At 42.7% G+C, this 15230-nt stretch overlaps 1 protein-coding gene across 1 annotated transcript in view; it reads right to left on the reverse strand.

Moving 5' to 3' along the window:
* Positions 1 to 15230, reverse strand: part of RSU1 (Ras suppressor protein 1) — a 257697-nt gene that overhangs the window by 162559 nt on the left and 79908 nt on the right. Inside the window, 3 exon segments of the mRNA XM_033209683.1 lie at positions 10077 to 10191; positions 10459 to 10541; positions 12396 to 12514. Of these exon segments, the coding sequence (XP_033065574.1) occupies positions 10077 to 10191; positions 10459 to 10541; positions 12396 to 12514 (317 nt within the window).

Raw genomic sequence — 15230 nt, forward strand, 5'->3', positions numbered from 1 at the left:
TTCTGCATAAAAACTAAGGTATGTCTGGAATTATATCTAGCTTAAAACCAATCTGAAAAATGTTAGTGAGCAATTAACAAATTCAATCTTATACATGTGTAAGTGGCACAGTTTATAATTCCATAAAGAACGTCCTTGTCACTTACTGCTCTATCTATTAAGCTAGATCTTCTTTTCATAGTAACAGGATTTAGGCAAGAAAAGCAATTCTGATAACAACATAAAGCTGCCTTGGGTTAGGGCAGGTAATTACCCCAAATCAAAAAATCTAGTCTAAAAAAAAATTAACTTTCTTATTATTTATTTGGAGTCTGCTTATTCTAGACATAGTTAACAACCACACTACATCTTTTCTCAAGGAAATAATTAAAAGATTTAGCCAGGTGGGTGGCTCATTCCTGTAATCCTAACATTTTGGGAGGCCAAGGTGGAAGGATCACCTGAGCTCAGGAGTTTGAGACCAGCCTGGGCAACACAGGGAGACTCCATCTCTACAAAAATTAAAAAATTAGCCAGGCATGGTGATGCATGCCTGTGGTCCCAGCTACTTGGAAGGTTGAGGTGCACTTGGGCCCAGAAGGTCAAGGCTGTAGTGAGCCATGATCATGCCACTGCAAGCCAATCTGGGTGACACAGAGCAAGACTCTGTCGAAAGAAAGAAAAGAGGAGAGGGGAGGGGAGGGGAGGGGAGGGGAGGAAGAAAGAGAAAAAGAGAGAAAGAAAAAAGATTTCACATGATAGCTAAACTACTTTGTTCAACTCCAGAAGAGACTTCTTTTTCTATAATGCTTTTAATTTATAATACTATAATAAAGATTTTGAAAGATGGATTTATGTAGTGTATTTTAACATGAAATAAATTATTAATATGTAGACAAGTGACAAAAGCATTATAGTGTAGGCACACAACTGATATTAACAAATGAAGCAGTTGGTTCAGAACAATGGTTGCTATCATGAATTCTGGGAGAAGTAAAAAAATCCCCAATGAAATAAGCGCTGTCACAAAAGGTAACATTAAGACAGTGAGAAATTAAACAATTAGAAAATAATGTTGTCACTTGCAGAGAGATAGTTTAAGATCTTAACATGGATAAAGAAGTGAGTATAATCAGTTAGTGCAAGTACTACAAAGTACCCAACACTTACTAGGAACAAGTTAATAATCATATAAAGGATGTCAAAAAGAAAGAACTGAATGAATGGGTGAATGAATGAATGAATGGAGGAATGAGTGAATGAAACAACCCACGGTCCAACCAAAAAGCCAATCACAGAGCTTTTTAGATAGAACAACCAGAACCTGCTCCCAGCCTCAATATAAAACTCCCAAGAAAGGCACAGACTTGGAAAATCCCTTGTTATTATAAAATTCTTAGGATGGGTGGACTGCAGGCATACTCTTCTTGTTATGTCTTTTGTCCGCCCTGAGTACTGGCCATGTAGAATCCCTTCATCTGAGCTAGTCCCTCTTACCCCTTCTTTTCCCTCGCTTTTCTTTTCTGACCCTTCCTATGTGCCTCAATTATCACACAGGAGGATAATTCCAAGCCTTTCTTTTATCCACAGGATACACTGACCAATCCCACTGTGTGAGGTGAGACTTTGGCTTTGGATCTACTCTGTTGTTTCTTTCTCACTAGGCACTCGGTAACTAACTGCCTCTTCCCTGTCAAAAGGGTGGGGCTGGGGTGACCTCTCTGCTTAGACTGTTTCAGAAGAGCCCAGGTTTCAGAAAGCTGGCCTCTATAAACAGTCAAAATTTAATAGCATAAAAATCCGCTGTGCACGTATGTGTATGTGCGTGTGTGTGTTCATTTACCTAACATTTCACTGAGCAGCTGTACTCATTCCTGAATCAAGGCTAAATTCTTTAAGCAGATTATCCTTTTAATCCTCACAAAGACACCACGAGGTGGGGGCTGTTATTACCCTCATTTTACATGAGGTATAGAAGGGAGGTAAAATAACGTATCTGTTTTAGTCCGTTTTCACGCTGCTGATAAAGACATACCCAAGACTGGGCAATTTACAAAACAAAGAGGTTTAATTGGACTTAACAGTTCCAAGAGGCTGGGGAGGCCTCACAATCATGGTGGAAAGCAAGGAGAAGCTAGTCACATCTTACATGAATGGCGGCAGGCAAAGAGGGCTTCTGCAGGGAGACTCCCATTTTTAAAACCATGAGATCTCATGGGACACATTCACTATCACGAGAACAGCACAGGAAAGACCCGCCCCCATGAGTCAATCATCTCCCACCGGGTCCCTCCCACAACACGTGGGAATTATGGGAGCTACAAGATGAGATTTGGGTGAGGACACAGAGTCAAACCATATCAGTATCTGAAGGTCACAGAACAAGGCAGTGGAGAGTGAGGTTTGAACCCAAGCCTAGTGATGGAGAGTCCAGCACTTAACCTCTATCCTCTACTGGTTACATTTGAAAAATGTCTTTTTTTTTTTTTTTGAGACGGAGTCTGGCTCAGTCGCCCAGGCTGGAGTGCAGTGGCAGTGGCCGGATCTCAGCTCACTGCAAGCTCCGCCTCCTGGGTTCACGCCATTCTCCTACCTCAGCCTCCCAAGTAGCTAGGACTACAGGCGCCCGCCGCCACGCCGGGCTAATTTTTTGCATTTTTAGTAGCGATGGGGTTTCACCATGTTAGCCAGGATGGTCTCGATCTCCTGACTTCATGATCCGCCCTCCTCGGCCTCCCAAAGTGCTGGGATTACAGGCGTGAGCCACTGCGCCCGGCCTGAAAAACGTTTTAAACCTCTGGAAAAAATAATTGGGAACCAGTTGACAGAATGACAATAACAGAAGAGAAGATAAACAAGACACTTATAATCGGGGACTTAATTGACCAAACAAAGAATACTGGATTTTCTTCTTGCCTGCCTCAGTAAAGAAAGTTATTTTTCTTTAGCTTCTCAATGTCCACAGGAAAAGGATTAAGAGATATAACAGAAGAGATTTTTGACTGTACATCCACTCATTGTTTTTTTTTTTTTTTTTTTTTTTTTCCGAGACGGAGTCTCGCTCTGTGGCCCAGGCTGGAGTGCAGTGGCCGGATCTCAGCTCACTGCAAGCTCCGCCTCCCGGGTTTACGCCATTCTCCTGCCTCAGCCTCCCGAGTAGCTGGGACTACAGGCGCCCGCCACCTCGCCCGGCTAGTTTTTTGTATTTTTTAGTAGAGACGGGGTTTCACCGTGTTAGCCAGGATGGTCTCGATCTCCTGACCTCGTGATCCGCCCGTCTCGGCCTCCCAAAGTGCTGGGATTACAGGCTTGAGCCACCGCGCCCGGCCTCACTCATTGTTAATTCTGTTTATTCTGGAGAATATAATTGAGAGGAAATTCTCAATTCATAACATCCTTTACTCTCTGACGGGGATTAATATTTGTTTCCACTCTTCACAAATATGCTAGAAAATACTATGGTTCTCATAGTTACTGTAGTAAAAAATGCTATCGATTGTGGGCACATACTGTAGCGCACTAAGCTGACTAGCCCCAGGTGTATGCAGCGTTGCAGACATATGTCCCATAGGCTGCTTGGATTGGTGCAAATAAGGTTTTGATGTCTACAGCACTTTGTTTTGTTGCATGCCAAGCAGACCAATGTGATTTTTTTTCCTCTTCTCCAAAGGCAAAATTATTTGGGTGGGTAACAAATGCGGGAGAAGAGGTCCCATCATTGCCTAGAAGCCAAGAAACCAGAAACAATTCCAATTCGGAACAAGCAGCAGAAACCATGGAATGCTTAGGAAAGAGAATTACGCAAAACACAGAATCCAGATCTTCAGCTCACATGACAGCGGTCTCATCGGGGGTGAGAAAATGCAGAATTGGAACAGAAAACTGCTAACAAACCCCAGGGGGTGCCACCAGCTCCCAAATCACCTTTTTCTTTTTTGTTTTCCCTAGGGCCGTCCACCTATTCTGAGGATTGGTCAAGGTATATATTGAGTTTCCTTTCTTCACTACCAATACAGGATTTTTATCTTCTCTCATAATTAATTCTTCCAGGAAATAATATATAAAGGAACAAAAAAGGGGTGAAAGTTCAGTTAGCCACATGGCTGGCTGCTTTTTAGAAGACTGGATGTTGGCTGAAAATACTGGGTAAAAAGAGACTTCTGCATTCAGGCAGGTTCCGGAGGATATTTCAATTATGTGCATTCCACTGTCCTGCCCTGTCTGAGTTAACTGCATTTGTCAGGAAAAAAAAGAATAACTCCCCATCTGCCTCGTTAGAGAACCCCTTTTTCCTGTGAAGCAAAAACACACCACACAGCTCCAGCAATGGGGAGCCATCTGTGGTGTCAACCGAGGTGGCCACAGTCCCTGACTGGCCATGGACGTCTGCCTGGGAGTCAGCCGGACCCATAAACCTCCTCGATCCTTCTGGGTTCAGTGTTTAGGAACCACAGTGCTTTGGGCTCAATCTTTCACTCTGCAGTCACACACAAGGGATCTCATCCAATTTGTAGCCTTAAATGTATGCTGATAATGCCTCAAACTATATATGCAGCCAAGACGTCTCTTCTGGACTCCAGATTCTTATACCCCACTGCCTTCTCAATGAGATACCCCGAAGGCATCTCAAATTTAAGATAACTGAAACTCAGCTCAGGATGACCTCCTCTCCTCAATCCCTCTCCTAATCTACTCTTCCTATAGTCTTTCCCACCCTTCCTGAGTTGCTTAGACCAAAAGCTCACAGTTAACCTTAACTCTTTCACCCCTCATCTAAGCTGTCACCAATTCCTGTTAGTTACAGATCCAAGTATCCAACCATTACTTGTACCACTACCACTACCATTTGGATGAAGCCAGCATCTACTCCCACCAGGATTGCTATGATAGTCTCCTATCTCTTGGACTCTCCGCTTCCACCTTTGCCCTCTTCCCTCCAGCCTATTTTCAGCACAGCAGCCAAAGAACTCCTCTGAAAAACAGTCAGGGGCTGCACACCATGGGTCATGCCTGTAATCCCAGTGCTTCAGGAGGCTGGGGCAGGAGGATCACTCAAGCCCAGGAGTTGGAGACTAGCCTGGGCAACACAGCAAGACCCCACACCTCCACAAAAAACGGAGAAAATCAGTGGGGCGTAGTGGTGCACGCCTGTAGTCCCAGCTGCTTGGGAGGCCGAGGCAGGAGGATCCCTCGAGCCTGGGAGATGGAAGCTGCAGTGAGTTATGACTGCACCACTGCACTCCAGCCTGGGTGATCACATGAGACTCTGTCTAAGTAAGAAAGTCAGATCATGCTACGCCTTTGCTCAAAACCCTTCAATGTCTTCCCACTTGTATCAGTTTCCTTTTGCTGCTCTAACCAATGACTACAAGCAGTGGCTTAAAATAATAGAAATCTAGTCTTACTGTTGTAGAGTGCACAAGACCCAAAACTGGATTTTATGGAGCTAAAATCGAGGTGCCAATAAGGCTGCATTCCTTCTGGAGGCTTCGTGGTTGTGGTGGGGGAAATCCAGCTGCATGCCTTTCCAGTTTCTGGAGGCTGCCTGTACTTCTTGGCTCGTGGCCCCTTCCATGAGTGACTCCAGCCTCTTGCTCCTGCCACTACATCTTTTACTCCTACCTCTGACCTTCCTTCTTCCATCTTACTAGGCCCCTTGTGCTTACACTGGGCTCACCTGGGCAATCCAGGGTAATCTCCCCATCTCAAGACTCCAAAGCCCATAAGCAAAGTCACTTTCCCTACATAAGGTAACAAATTCTCATATTCTGGTGATTAGGATGGGAGCATCTATGGGAGTGCCCATTTCTCAGGGAGTAAAAGCCCAAGTTCTGACAATGTCTTACGAGTTCCCATGTGAACCAGACCCCACTTCCTGTCTGAGCTCATTGCTTACAACTCTCTCCCCTTCACTCACTCTGTTCCAGCCAAACTGGCCCTGCTCTTCCTCAACATAAGCCCACCCAGGACCTTTGCACTTACTGTTCTCTCCAACAGGAGACCTCCCTCCTTCCTTTAAGTCTCTGCATAAAGGGCACCACCCTATGAGTGAGGGTTTCTCTGATTACCCCTTCCCCAGCCAGGCACTCCCTTCCATGCTCAATTCTTTCCCAGAGCTCTTAACACCACATGCCTGTCATTCATATTCTCTCTCTCTTTCTTCTGTCCTCTCCCACTAGAACATCATCAATAACGGGTGTTCTATCTCTTGTCCTAATCCCTAGCAAATACCAGGGGCTCAACAAACAGTTGTTGAATAAGTGCATCTTACTTTACCAGAAAAGGCAAGTTCCTTGGACTCAAAGGTCTGCCCTAAAGTAGGAACTTAACCTGAATGAATAAATGAATGAATGGGTTCATGAGAGACTCAACTTACATCTTATTTTTTATAGGTATACAGACTAATATGAAAGCAAATGCTTTACTACTTAGGAACCAGACATAACAGTTTAAATAGCTTATTCAAAGACACACAATAAAGGTAAAGTAATACAATCACATATTAAAACTCCAGCCAAGCCCCTGACTTTATTTTGCTGTGTCTCTGCATGTTCTCAGACCTGACAAATCAGAACTCGCCCGGATTCTCTTGCTTGGCTGAAATACCAGTACCAAAAAGGTTACACGTCAATAAACTCTGGATTTATTATGAAATCTCGAAAGCATTGATCTCATGTATTCAGATACGTAAAAAACATACAGGGAGAGATCATCGTCCACACTTTAAAACACCCCCGGAAGCAAACCTGCAGCATAAGCTTCATGTGCATCATCAGTGCCCGGCACTGCCCATCAGCCAGTCCGGAGCAGCATTCAGATGGTCACCTCAGGTGACGGGGACACAAAGAAACCAAAGACATTCCCATCGTGGGGCATGTTTACTGAGGGGAAAGAAACACCGGGACAATGCAACTGGCTTGGAAAGGGCCAGCCATTTCTCTTGCAGAGGCCATCTCAGCTGCATTTTGCAAAGTGTTATGCTAGCCTTGCTCACATGCCGACAAAGCCCACGCCAACTCACCATCCAGCAACATCTCGCCGCCTGCCTCTTCGGGAGGGTGTGCTGGGGTTGTGTTCCGTTCAAACTTGAAAACTGCATTTCTAGGAATCCTCTTATCAGCATATGGGTGGGAAAGAGGACCTCACTATGATCATGAAGCTGGACCCAGAGGAGGGACTGCCAGGTTCAGATCTCACCTCTGTGAGTCACTAGCTGTGTCCCCACAGACGTGTCACCAACCAGCCCTCTCTACGCCTCAACGTCCTCACCTCTAAAAAGTCTGCTTATAATTCTTATGATCATTATAGGTGATATTGCGGGAAAAACACTTTCAGTGCCTTGCAATTCCAGGCTTTAATAGATATCACCTATTATTATAACAGCTGCTACTATATTAGTATTATATTAATCTTGACTTTTTAAAAAAAATCACCATTCAAAAATAAATAGTACATTTGTCTCCATCTTGAGTTTTGCTTGTGACAGTGACTTCTAAACGTTTATCATTTACTTACAACTGTTTGTCTATAATCAGGAAAAACAGCTATCAGGCAATGTTAAGATTAAGCTTTTCTACATATGGCTGGCAAAAATAAAGTCATGTAAAGCCTTCCCCCTCAATTCTACACCTGAATAAAAACATACATGATTTGTTCATGGAAAGCTTAACAGAAATGTTGAACAAAAATGACCTCGTGTAGTATTTAAATAAGATAAGCAAAATGAGTAAGATTTTAAAATATATACATAGGCATGCGTAGGTTCAAATAGGCATTTCTGTGGCAAATTACTGCCTGATAAAATAATTATTTAATCTAATATCCTACGTTGCCTCATTGCTTGAAAAATGAAGTAAGATCAAATGACATCAAAATACACATTTATTTTTCTGTTTCTACTAACCACGCTAACCAAGGATACATGTCAGAGGCATTAAGTGAGCTTTACACCAAATTACGCAAGAATTCACCTCACACATGGGGATTCCGATTTAGTAGGTTGGGGAGGCAGCAAGTATTTGAGTTCTGCAGAAGCCCCCCAGCTATTACTAATGCTAACATCTGTGGTTATTAACCACTGTGCAAGATCTTTTTTTTTTTTTCTTCCTTTCGACAGGGTCTTGTTCTGTCACCCAGGTGGGAGTGCAGTGGCACAATCACAGCTCATTGCAGCTTTGACCTCCCAGGCTCAGGTGATCCTCCCACCTCAGCCTCCGGAGTAGCTGGAACTATAGGCATGCACCACCGTGTTCCGCTAATTTTTTGTACTTTTTATAGAGGCTGAGTTTCAGCACATTGCACAGGCTAGTCTCAAACTCCTGGGCTCAAGCTATCTGCCCGCTTCGGCCTCCCAAAGTGCTGGGATTACAAGTGTGAGCCACCGTGCCCGGCCCAAGATCTCTCCTTTGACAAGAAGTTTTTTGCCTTGAAAATGTTTGCGAAAAGTGTTTCTTGATTCTGTAACCCTGCTCCCAAAGCAACACTTGACTACTTGCAACTCAGTAAAGAGAAGTGTTGAGTTGCCCTTAAAAAATCATTAATCGTCTGGTCTTTTAACACTAACAAGAGAGCTAAGGGAAATGGGAAGAGATGAGGCAGGACTTTCCAGCTGTTTCACGAAATCACGTGGCTGCCTTCCCTTTAGACTAATATGGCTGCCAACCGAACTCTAGGTGCTGATAGGCCTGCTCTGTGTCTCAGTCTTCCTATGCGTAACCATTAGCCACATCAGCCTGCTCATAACCTTCCTAACATCCTGCCATCCAAGGTCCTTGCTTCATTAATTAATTCATTCAGTGTTTTCTGAGCACCTACTGTACCCCAGGGAACAAATGCAAAAATGCCCCTGCCCTCCTGGTGCTTGCATTCTAATTTCTAACAAATGGCCTCTTCAAAACGCCAGACTTGTTTAAAGAACTGCTTCCTCAATGTGTTTCTTTTTTTTTGAGGCGGAGTCTCGCTCTGTCGCCCGGACTGGAGTGCAGTGGCCAGATCTCAGCTCACTGCAAGCTCCGCCTCCCGGGTTTACGCCATTCTCCTGCCTCAGCCTCCCGAGTAGCTGGGACTACAGGCGCCCGCCACCTTGCCCGGCTAGTTTTTGTATTTTTAGTAGAGGCGGGGTTTCACCATGTTAGCCAGGATGGTCTCGATCTCCTGACCTCGTGATCCGCCCGTCTCGGCCTCCCAAAGTGCTGGGATTACAGGCTTGAGCTACCGCGCCCGGCCCTTCAATGTGTTTCTTAAAAATGATGGTATTTTGGGGCAGAAAAGCAAATAATTGCAGTTTGAGAAAACAATGTGGTTCAAAGGATTAAAGAAATTAGAGACTATCGAGGGTCTGCACGAGGAAAGATAAGGGAACTCGTGAACCTTTTGCAGTGGAATGAAGCAGTAACAGAATGACTGGCTTGGAGGTTATTTCTGGCAGGGGACATAAACCCACTCTGGAAATAGGAACGACCTGGCAGAGGTTTAGGATTCAGTGGCCAGAAGTAGGACCTGTTCCCAGCAAGAACATATTTAACAATTCCTACTAGAAATGGGATCAGGAGAGAGGCAAATTCACGACCAGCAGAGGTATCAACATCTTCAAGTAGCTGTAACAACTACTTTAATTGTTTGGTAAAAGTTTTTCCAGTCAATAAAAAATTAAGGGGTTAAAAAGTAAGAGTGAAACTTAAATAAGGTAATAACAACCAAGACCCAGAAAGTTTACCCGGCTAGTCAATGAGGAGCCACGGATAAGGCTCCTCACCTTAGTTAGTAAGGTTAACTTACCTTAATTAGTAAGGCTTAGCTAGTAAGGCTACTAACCCCATGCTTTTTCCACTGCATCATGCAGGGAGCTGAGCAGGGTCATCCTTCATCAGCAGTTTCGAAGACACAGGACACTACAGCTGCAGAACACAGCATTGGGGAAGGTCAAACCTGTAACAGCTGAACTCTAGTCAATGACAAATGGTTCTCAAATGATCAGAACTGGGTGTCTAGGTGGGGAGTAGTTGCCAAGAAGAGGAGAGAGGTTGTTAAGAATTGCTACATTAGGATAATTGTTATTCATGAAAACAAGAACTAAGTTCATTCATCAGCAACCTTACCTAGTTCTGGGGGCAGACTGGTGAGGTGGTTCCCCTGAATGTGCAGCTCTTTAAGCTGGGTAAGCTCCCTGATTTCCTTAGGCAGTGAGATCAGGTCGTTATCCGTATTGTTGAGCTACATAGAAGAAAACAAGGAGTTGTCAACACATTTTCACATTAAAAGATGCTCCACAGAAACTCTCATCCTCCTCCATGTCCTCTCTCTTACTAAAAGCTCAGTCCTTCCCATTTGTTTACAAGTGCCCGTGGATAATCAAGAAACACTACCAGGAGTAGTGGTTTATTCCTGCAAAACAAACCTTACTCCTGCTCAAATTGACTTGATTCTACCCCTACAAGGCTGCAGCAGTGATTTGATTTTCTTAGAATTTAGATAACTTACTATCTGCAACTTTGTGAACTTCCCGGTATCTGGTGGCAGGATTTCAAAATCATTATCACTTAGAGTGAGTGCACACAGAGTGGCTGCAAATTAAACAGCAATGTATAAACATGTTGTCATGGAACCCAACCATTTGAGGTCTGATCAATACGAGGGAGTCAGCTTTGATTAATAACGCTGGCTTGGTGAAAAGCCTTTGACATACCTAGGGCTCCCAATGATAGCAAGCAGGTCAAACCAAGATTTACTGGCTTATCGTGCATCCGGTGTGTCCAGGAAAACATCTATATCCAAGAGGACTGATGCAATTAACAATGTGGGCACTAGCATTTTGGGGCACAGAGTTTTAACACATTTTGAAAACAGATTGCTATTTTTCTCATAGATTACTTTTGATTCACATTTATATCTCCATTTGCATCCAAAGTAAAACAAAGAAAACTACTGTGCCACTTTTATGGTTACCTAGGGCAAAAAGGTTCTTTCAAGTGAATACAACTATGTGAAAATAGACCTTTTCCTATGTAAATAGCACTGTGTTAAAAATTAATGAAAGGCTTTCTGGTGATGGAGGCTATAACCATAGCTCATCAGTTCCATAATCTGACTAATTATTACTGCTTGTTTCTACAGCCTTAAGGACAAAAGTAAATGAAGACAAAGGGGTTAAAATAATGGCATGAAGTTAACAGAGTAAATCCTAACTTAAGCAGAATATCACTAGTCAGAAATTTGTTCACAATTATTACACAATGATAATACGATTCCAAACTACTGAAGGCTAAAATTCTAAAGCATCTGTTTATCCTCAACCAAAAAAGCTGAGTATAATTAGGTGTATGTTTTGTTTATCAGTATTTATTTCTTAGAGATAAGAGTCTTGCTTGTCACCCAGACTGGAGTGCAGTGGGTCACTGCAGCCTCAAATTCTTGGCCTCAAGCCATCTTCCTACCTTGGCCTCCCAATTAGCTAAGATTACAGGCACGTGCTACTAATTTAATTTACATGGTTAATTTTTAAATTTTTATTTCTAGAGACAGGGTCTCTCTATGTTGCCTAGGCTGGTCTTACACTCCCAGCCTCAAGTGATCTTTGGAGCTCAGACTCCAGAACTGTACGTTAATATAACATCATAAAAACAGGTGCTCCACCACCCAAGAAAATATTTTACAGTTGGTTTCATGTGCTTGAGAAAGTCATAGAGAGATAATGTACATAAGGTAAAAAGTGAAATTTTAGAGACCAGCTCAGAAAATTCAGATTTTCTGAATGCCATATAAGTTACTAATTGAAGAAATAGAACATTCATTTAAAAGAAGCAAACCTTGTCTGAAATAGTGCATGAGTTCCCAGAAGAAATCATTTTTTTAATTTTCAAAAGCATCTTCAGCAAGAAATTTGTTGGCATATAAAAGAATAAAGTGTGGCCAGTAATTTCTTAATGCCTGTGTACTGGATAAATAGGTCAATAAGAGTACTTTTTAAAAGGCTGAAGATAAGAATCCTGGCTGGAAATTTTTAAAAATTCTGTTGGTTATTTATTAATAAATATTTTTATAAATAATTGATTGGGATATCCTGGGCAAATATCACACAAAGAATTCATACCAACATGGGAGGATACCTTTTTTTGGCATGCTATTTAAAAAGAAAGTCAAGTCTCTTAGCTAAATGTGAGGCTTGATCTCATTTCGGTACATAATCTCTCTCAGAATGTTAATATGACATTACTAAGTCCACTTCAGCCCAATGTTGTCACATAACGATATATCAAATGCACATACTGCTGAGCTACAAAGGAATATTCAAAAGGAGTCTCTAAAGTAAAAAATATCTCTGTCCAATAATTTCTCTTGGAGTTTATTTAGGTCCTGGCAAATACATTAGAATGCAAAGTATAGTGTTCAGGAAATTTATAGAACTGAAAGTTTCTTACTCAGGTAGAAGAAGTTTCCAGGAAGACAATTTTCGTTCAAGTTGTTGTAAGTCAAGTCCAGAACCTCAAGAGCTGGCAGGGAGCTGAAGCCTCGTGGCAAAGTGTTCAGCCTGTTCATGCTGTTGCAGGGGGACAAAAATCTGTCAGGACACCAAAGACACATTTATACAGATTATCAAGGGCACCTCTGTTTCACAGGCTGAAAGTGTAAGAGAGTGCCATGATCCTAGAGTCACTTTATACTTTATTTTTATTTTTTATTTTTTTTTGAGATAGGGCCTTGCTCTGTTGCCCAGGCTGGAGTGCAGTGGAACGATCTCAGCTCACTGCAGCCTTCACCTCCCCGGGCTCAAGTGATCCTTCCACTTCAACTTCCCAAGTAGCTGGGACCATAGGCACACACCATCACACCCCACTAATGTTGATATTTTTTGCAGAGATGGGTTTTTGCCAGGTTGCCCAGGCTGGTCTCAAACTCCTGAGCTCGAGCCATTCTCCCACCTCGGCCTCCCAGAAGGCTGGGATTATAGGCATGAGCCACCAAGTCCATCCTATTTTTTTTTAATTAAAAAAGCACTCATTTAAAATTTACATTGGCAAGTGAAGATTGTACATACCTATGGTGTACAACATGATGCTTCTGATATATGTACAATCCATTGTGGAATGGCTTAAATCACAGTATTTAATATACACATTGCCTTGTATCATATGCTTGTCATTTTTTTTGTCTTTTGTGGTGAGAATAGTTAAAATTCACTCTCTTAGCAATTTTCAAGTATACCACATATTGTTATCGACTGCAGTCACCATGACGTACAATCCATCTCTTGAATGTACTTCTCCTGTCTAACTAAAATTTCGTGTCCTTTGGTTAATATCTCTGCAATTCTTCTCTCCCTCCAGCCTCTGGTAACCATTTTATTCCCTGTTTCAATAAGGTTTACTCTTTTACATTCTACATATAAATGAGAGGATGTGGTATGTTGTCCTATTTAGACTAATAATTTTAGTCAGAGAGCTTATATATTCCTGAAACATTCGAAAATTTCTTAGTTGTCATTTTTCTCCAACCGCGAAATTTAATCACTGTTTTACAGAAAAACTCAAACCATCACAAAATATCTATCTTTGTAAAGAAAAACTTCCTTATGAACGTAGCAATAATATCTCAAAATATACACATGAAGCTTTGTAGTTTTCAGACTTTTGCTTGATTTCATTTCATTTATTCCTTTTAGAAGGGAAAATCGTGTGTTTTTTTGTTTTTTGTTTTTTGTTTTTTCCTACAACTGCTAACACTGAAAATTATCTTCAATTAGAATGGTGATGGCCAGGGGCTGGAGGGAGGGGAATGGAGAGGTGGTGTTTAATGGGCATAGGATTCAGGTTTGCAAGATGAGAAAATTCTGGGGATTGGCTGAACAACAATGTGAATAGGCTTAACACCACTGAACTGCCTACTACAAAGACAGTACTTTTTTTGTTTGTTTGCTTTTTGTTTTTTGAGATGGATTCTCACTCTATTGCCCAGGCTGGAGTGCAGTGGTGAGATCTCCACTCACTGCAACCTCCGCCTCCCCAGTTCAAGCGATTCTCCCACCTCAGCCTCCTGAGTAGCTGGGACTACAGGCGCGTGCCACCAAGCCCAGCTAATTTTTGCATTTTTAGTAGAGAAAGGTTTCACCATGTTGGCCAGGATGGCCTTGATCTCTTGACCTCGTGATCTACCTGCCTTGGCCTCCCAAAGTACTGGGATTATAGGCGTGAGCCACTGCATCCGGCCAGACAGTATATTTTGCGTGTATTTTATCATAACTTAAACATTTTTTAAATCATACAATTGACCCTTGAGCAGCATGGGTTTGAACTGCGTGGGTCCAATGACACATGGATATTTTTCTTCTGCCTGTGCTACTCCTGAGACAGCAAGATCAACCCTCCTTTTCCTTCTCAGCCCACTCAACATGAAGAATAGGATGAAGACCTTTAAGATGATCCACTTCCACTTAAAGAACAGTAAATGCACTTTGTTTTCCTTATGACTTTCCTAATAACATTTTCTTTTCTCTAGCTTACTTTATTGTAAGAATGCAGAATAGAAGCAGCCGGGCGTGGTGGCTCACACCTGTAATCCCAGCACTTTGGGAGACCAAGGTGGATGGATCCCGAGGTCAGGAAATCGAGACCATCCTGGCTAACATGTTGAAACCCCATCTTTACTAAAAATACAAAAAATTAGCTGGGTGTGGTGGCGGGTGCCTGTAGTCCCGGCTACTCGGGAGGCTGAGGCAAGAGAATGGCGTAAACCCGGGAGGTGGAGCTTGCAGTGAGCCGAGATCGCACCACTGCAGTCCAGCCTCGGCGACAGAGCGAGACTCTGCCTCAAAAAAAAAAAAAAAAAAAATGCAGAATAGAATAATAGAATACATATAACACACAAAATATGTGTTAATCGACATTTATGTTTTGGTAAGGCTTCCGGTCAACTGTAGGTTATTAGTAATTAAGTTTATTCAGGGTCAAAAGTTATGTGTGGATTTTTGACTGCATAGGGGTTCAGTGTGTTGCTTCCTCAAGCCATGTGTTGCTCAAGGGTCAATTGTGTGTGGGGGTGTGTGTAGTGTGTGTGGGTGTATGTGGTGTTGTGTGTAGTGTTGTGTGTGTGTACCAGAGTGATATGTGTGGTGTGTGGGAGGTGTGCTATGTGTGTGGTGTGTGGAGGGGATGTGGTGTGTGTGTGGTGTGTGTGGGTGGGTGTGGGGTGTGTGTGTGGTGTGGTGTGTGGAGGGGATGTGGTGTGTGTGTGGTGTGTGTGGGTGGGTGTGGGGTGTG

The sequence above is a fragment of the Trachypithecus francoisi genome, unplaced genomic scaffold, assembly GCF_009764315.1.
Source record: "Trachypithecus francoisi isolate TF-2019V2 unplaced genomic scaffold, Tfra_2.0 Lachesis_group9, whole genome shotgun sequence".
In the NCBI taxonomy this organism is placed as follows: domain Eukaryota; kingdom Metazoa; phylum Chordata; class Mammalia; order Primates; family Cercopithecidae; genus Trachypithecus; species Trachypithecus francoisi.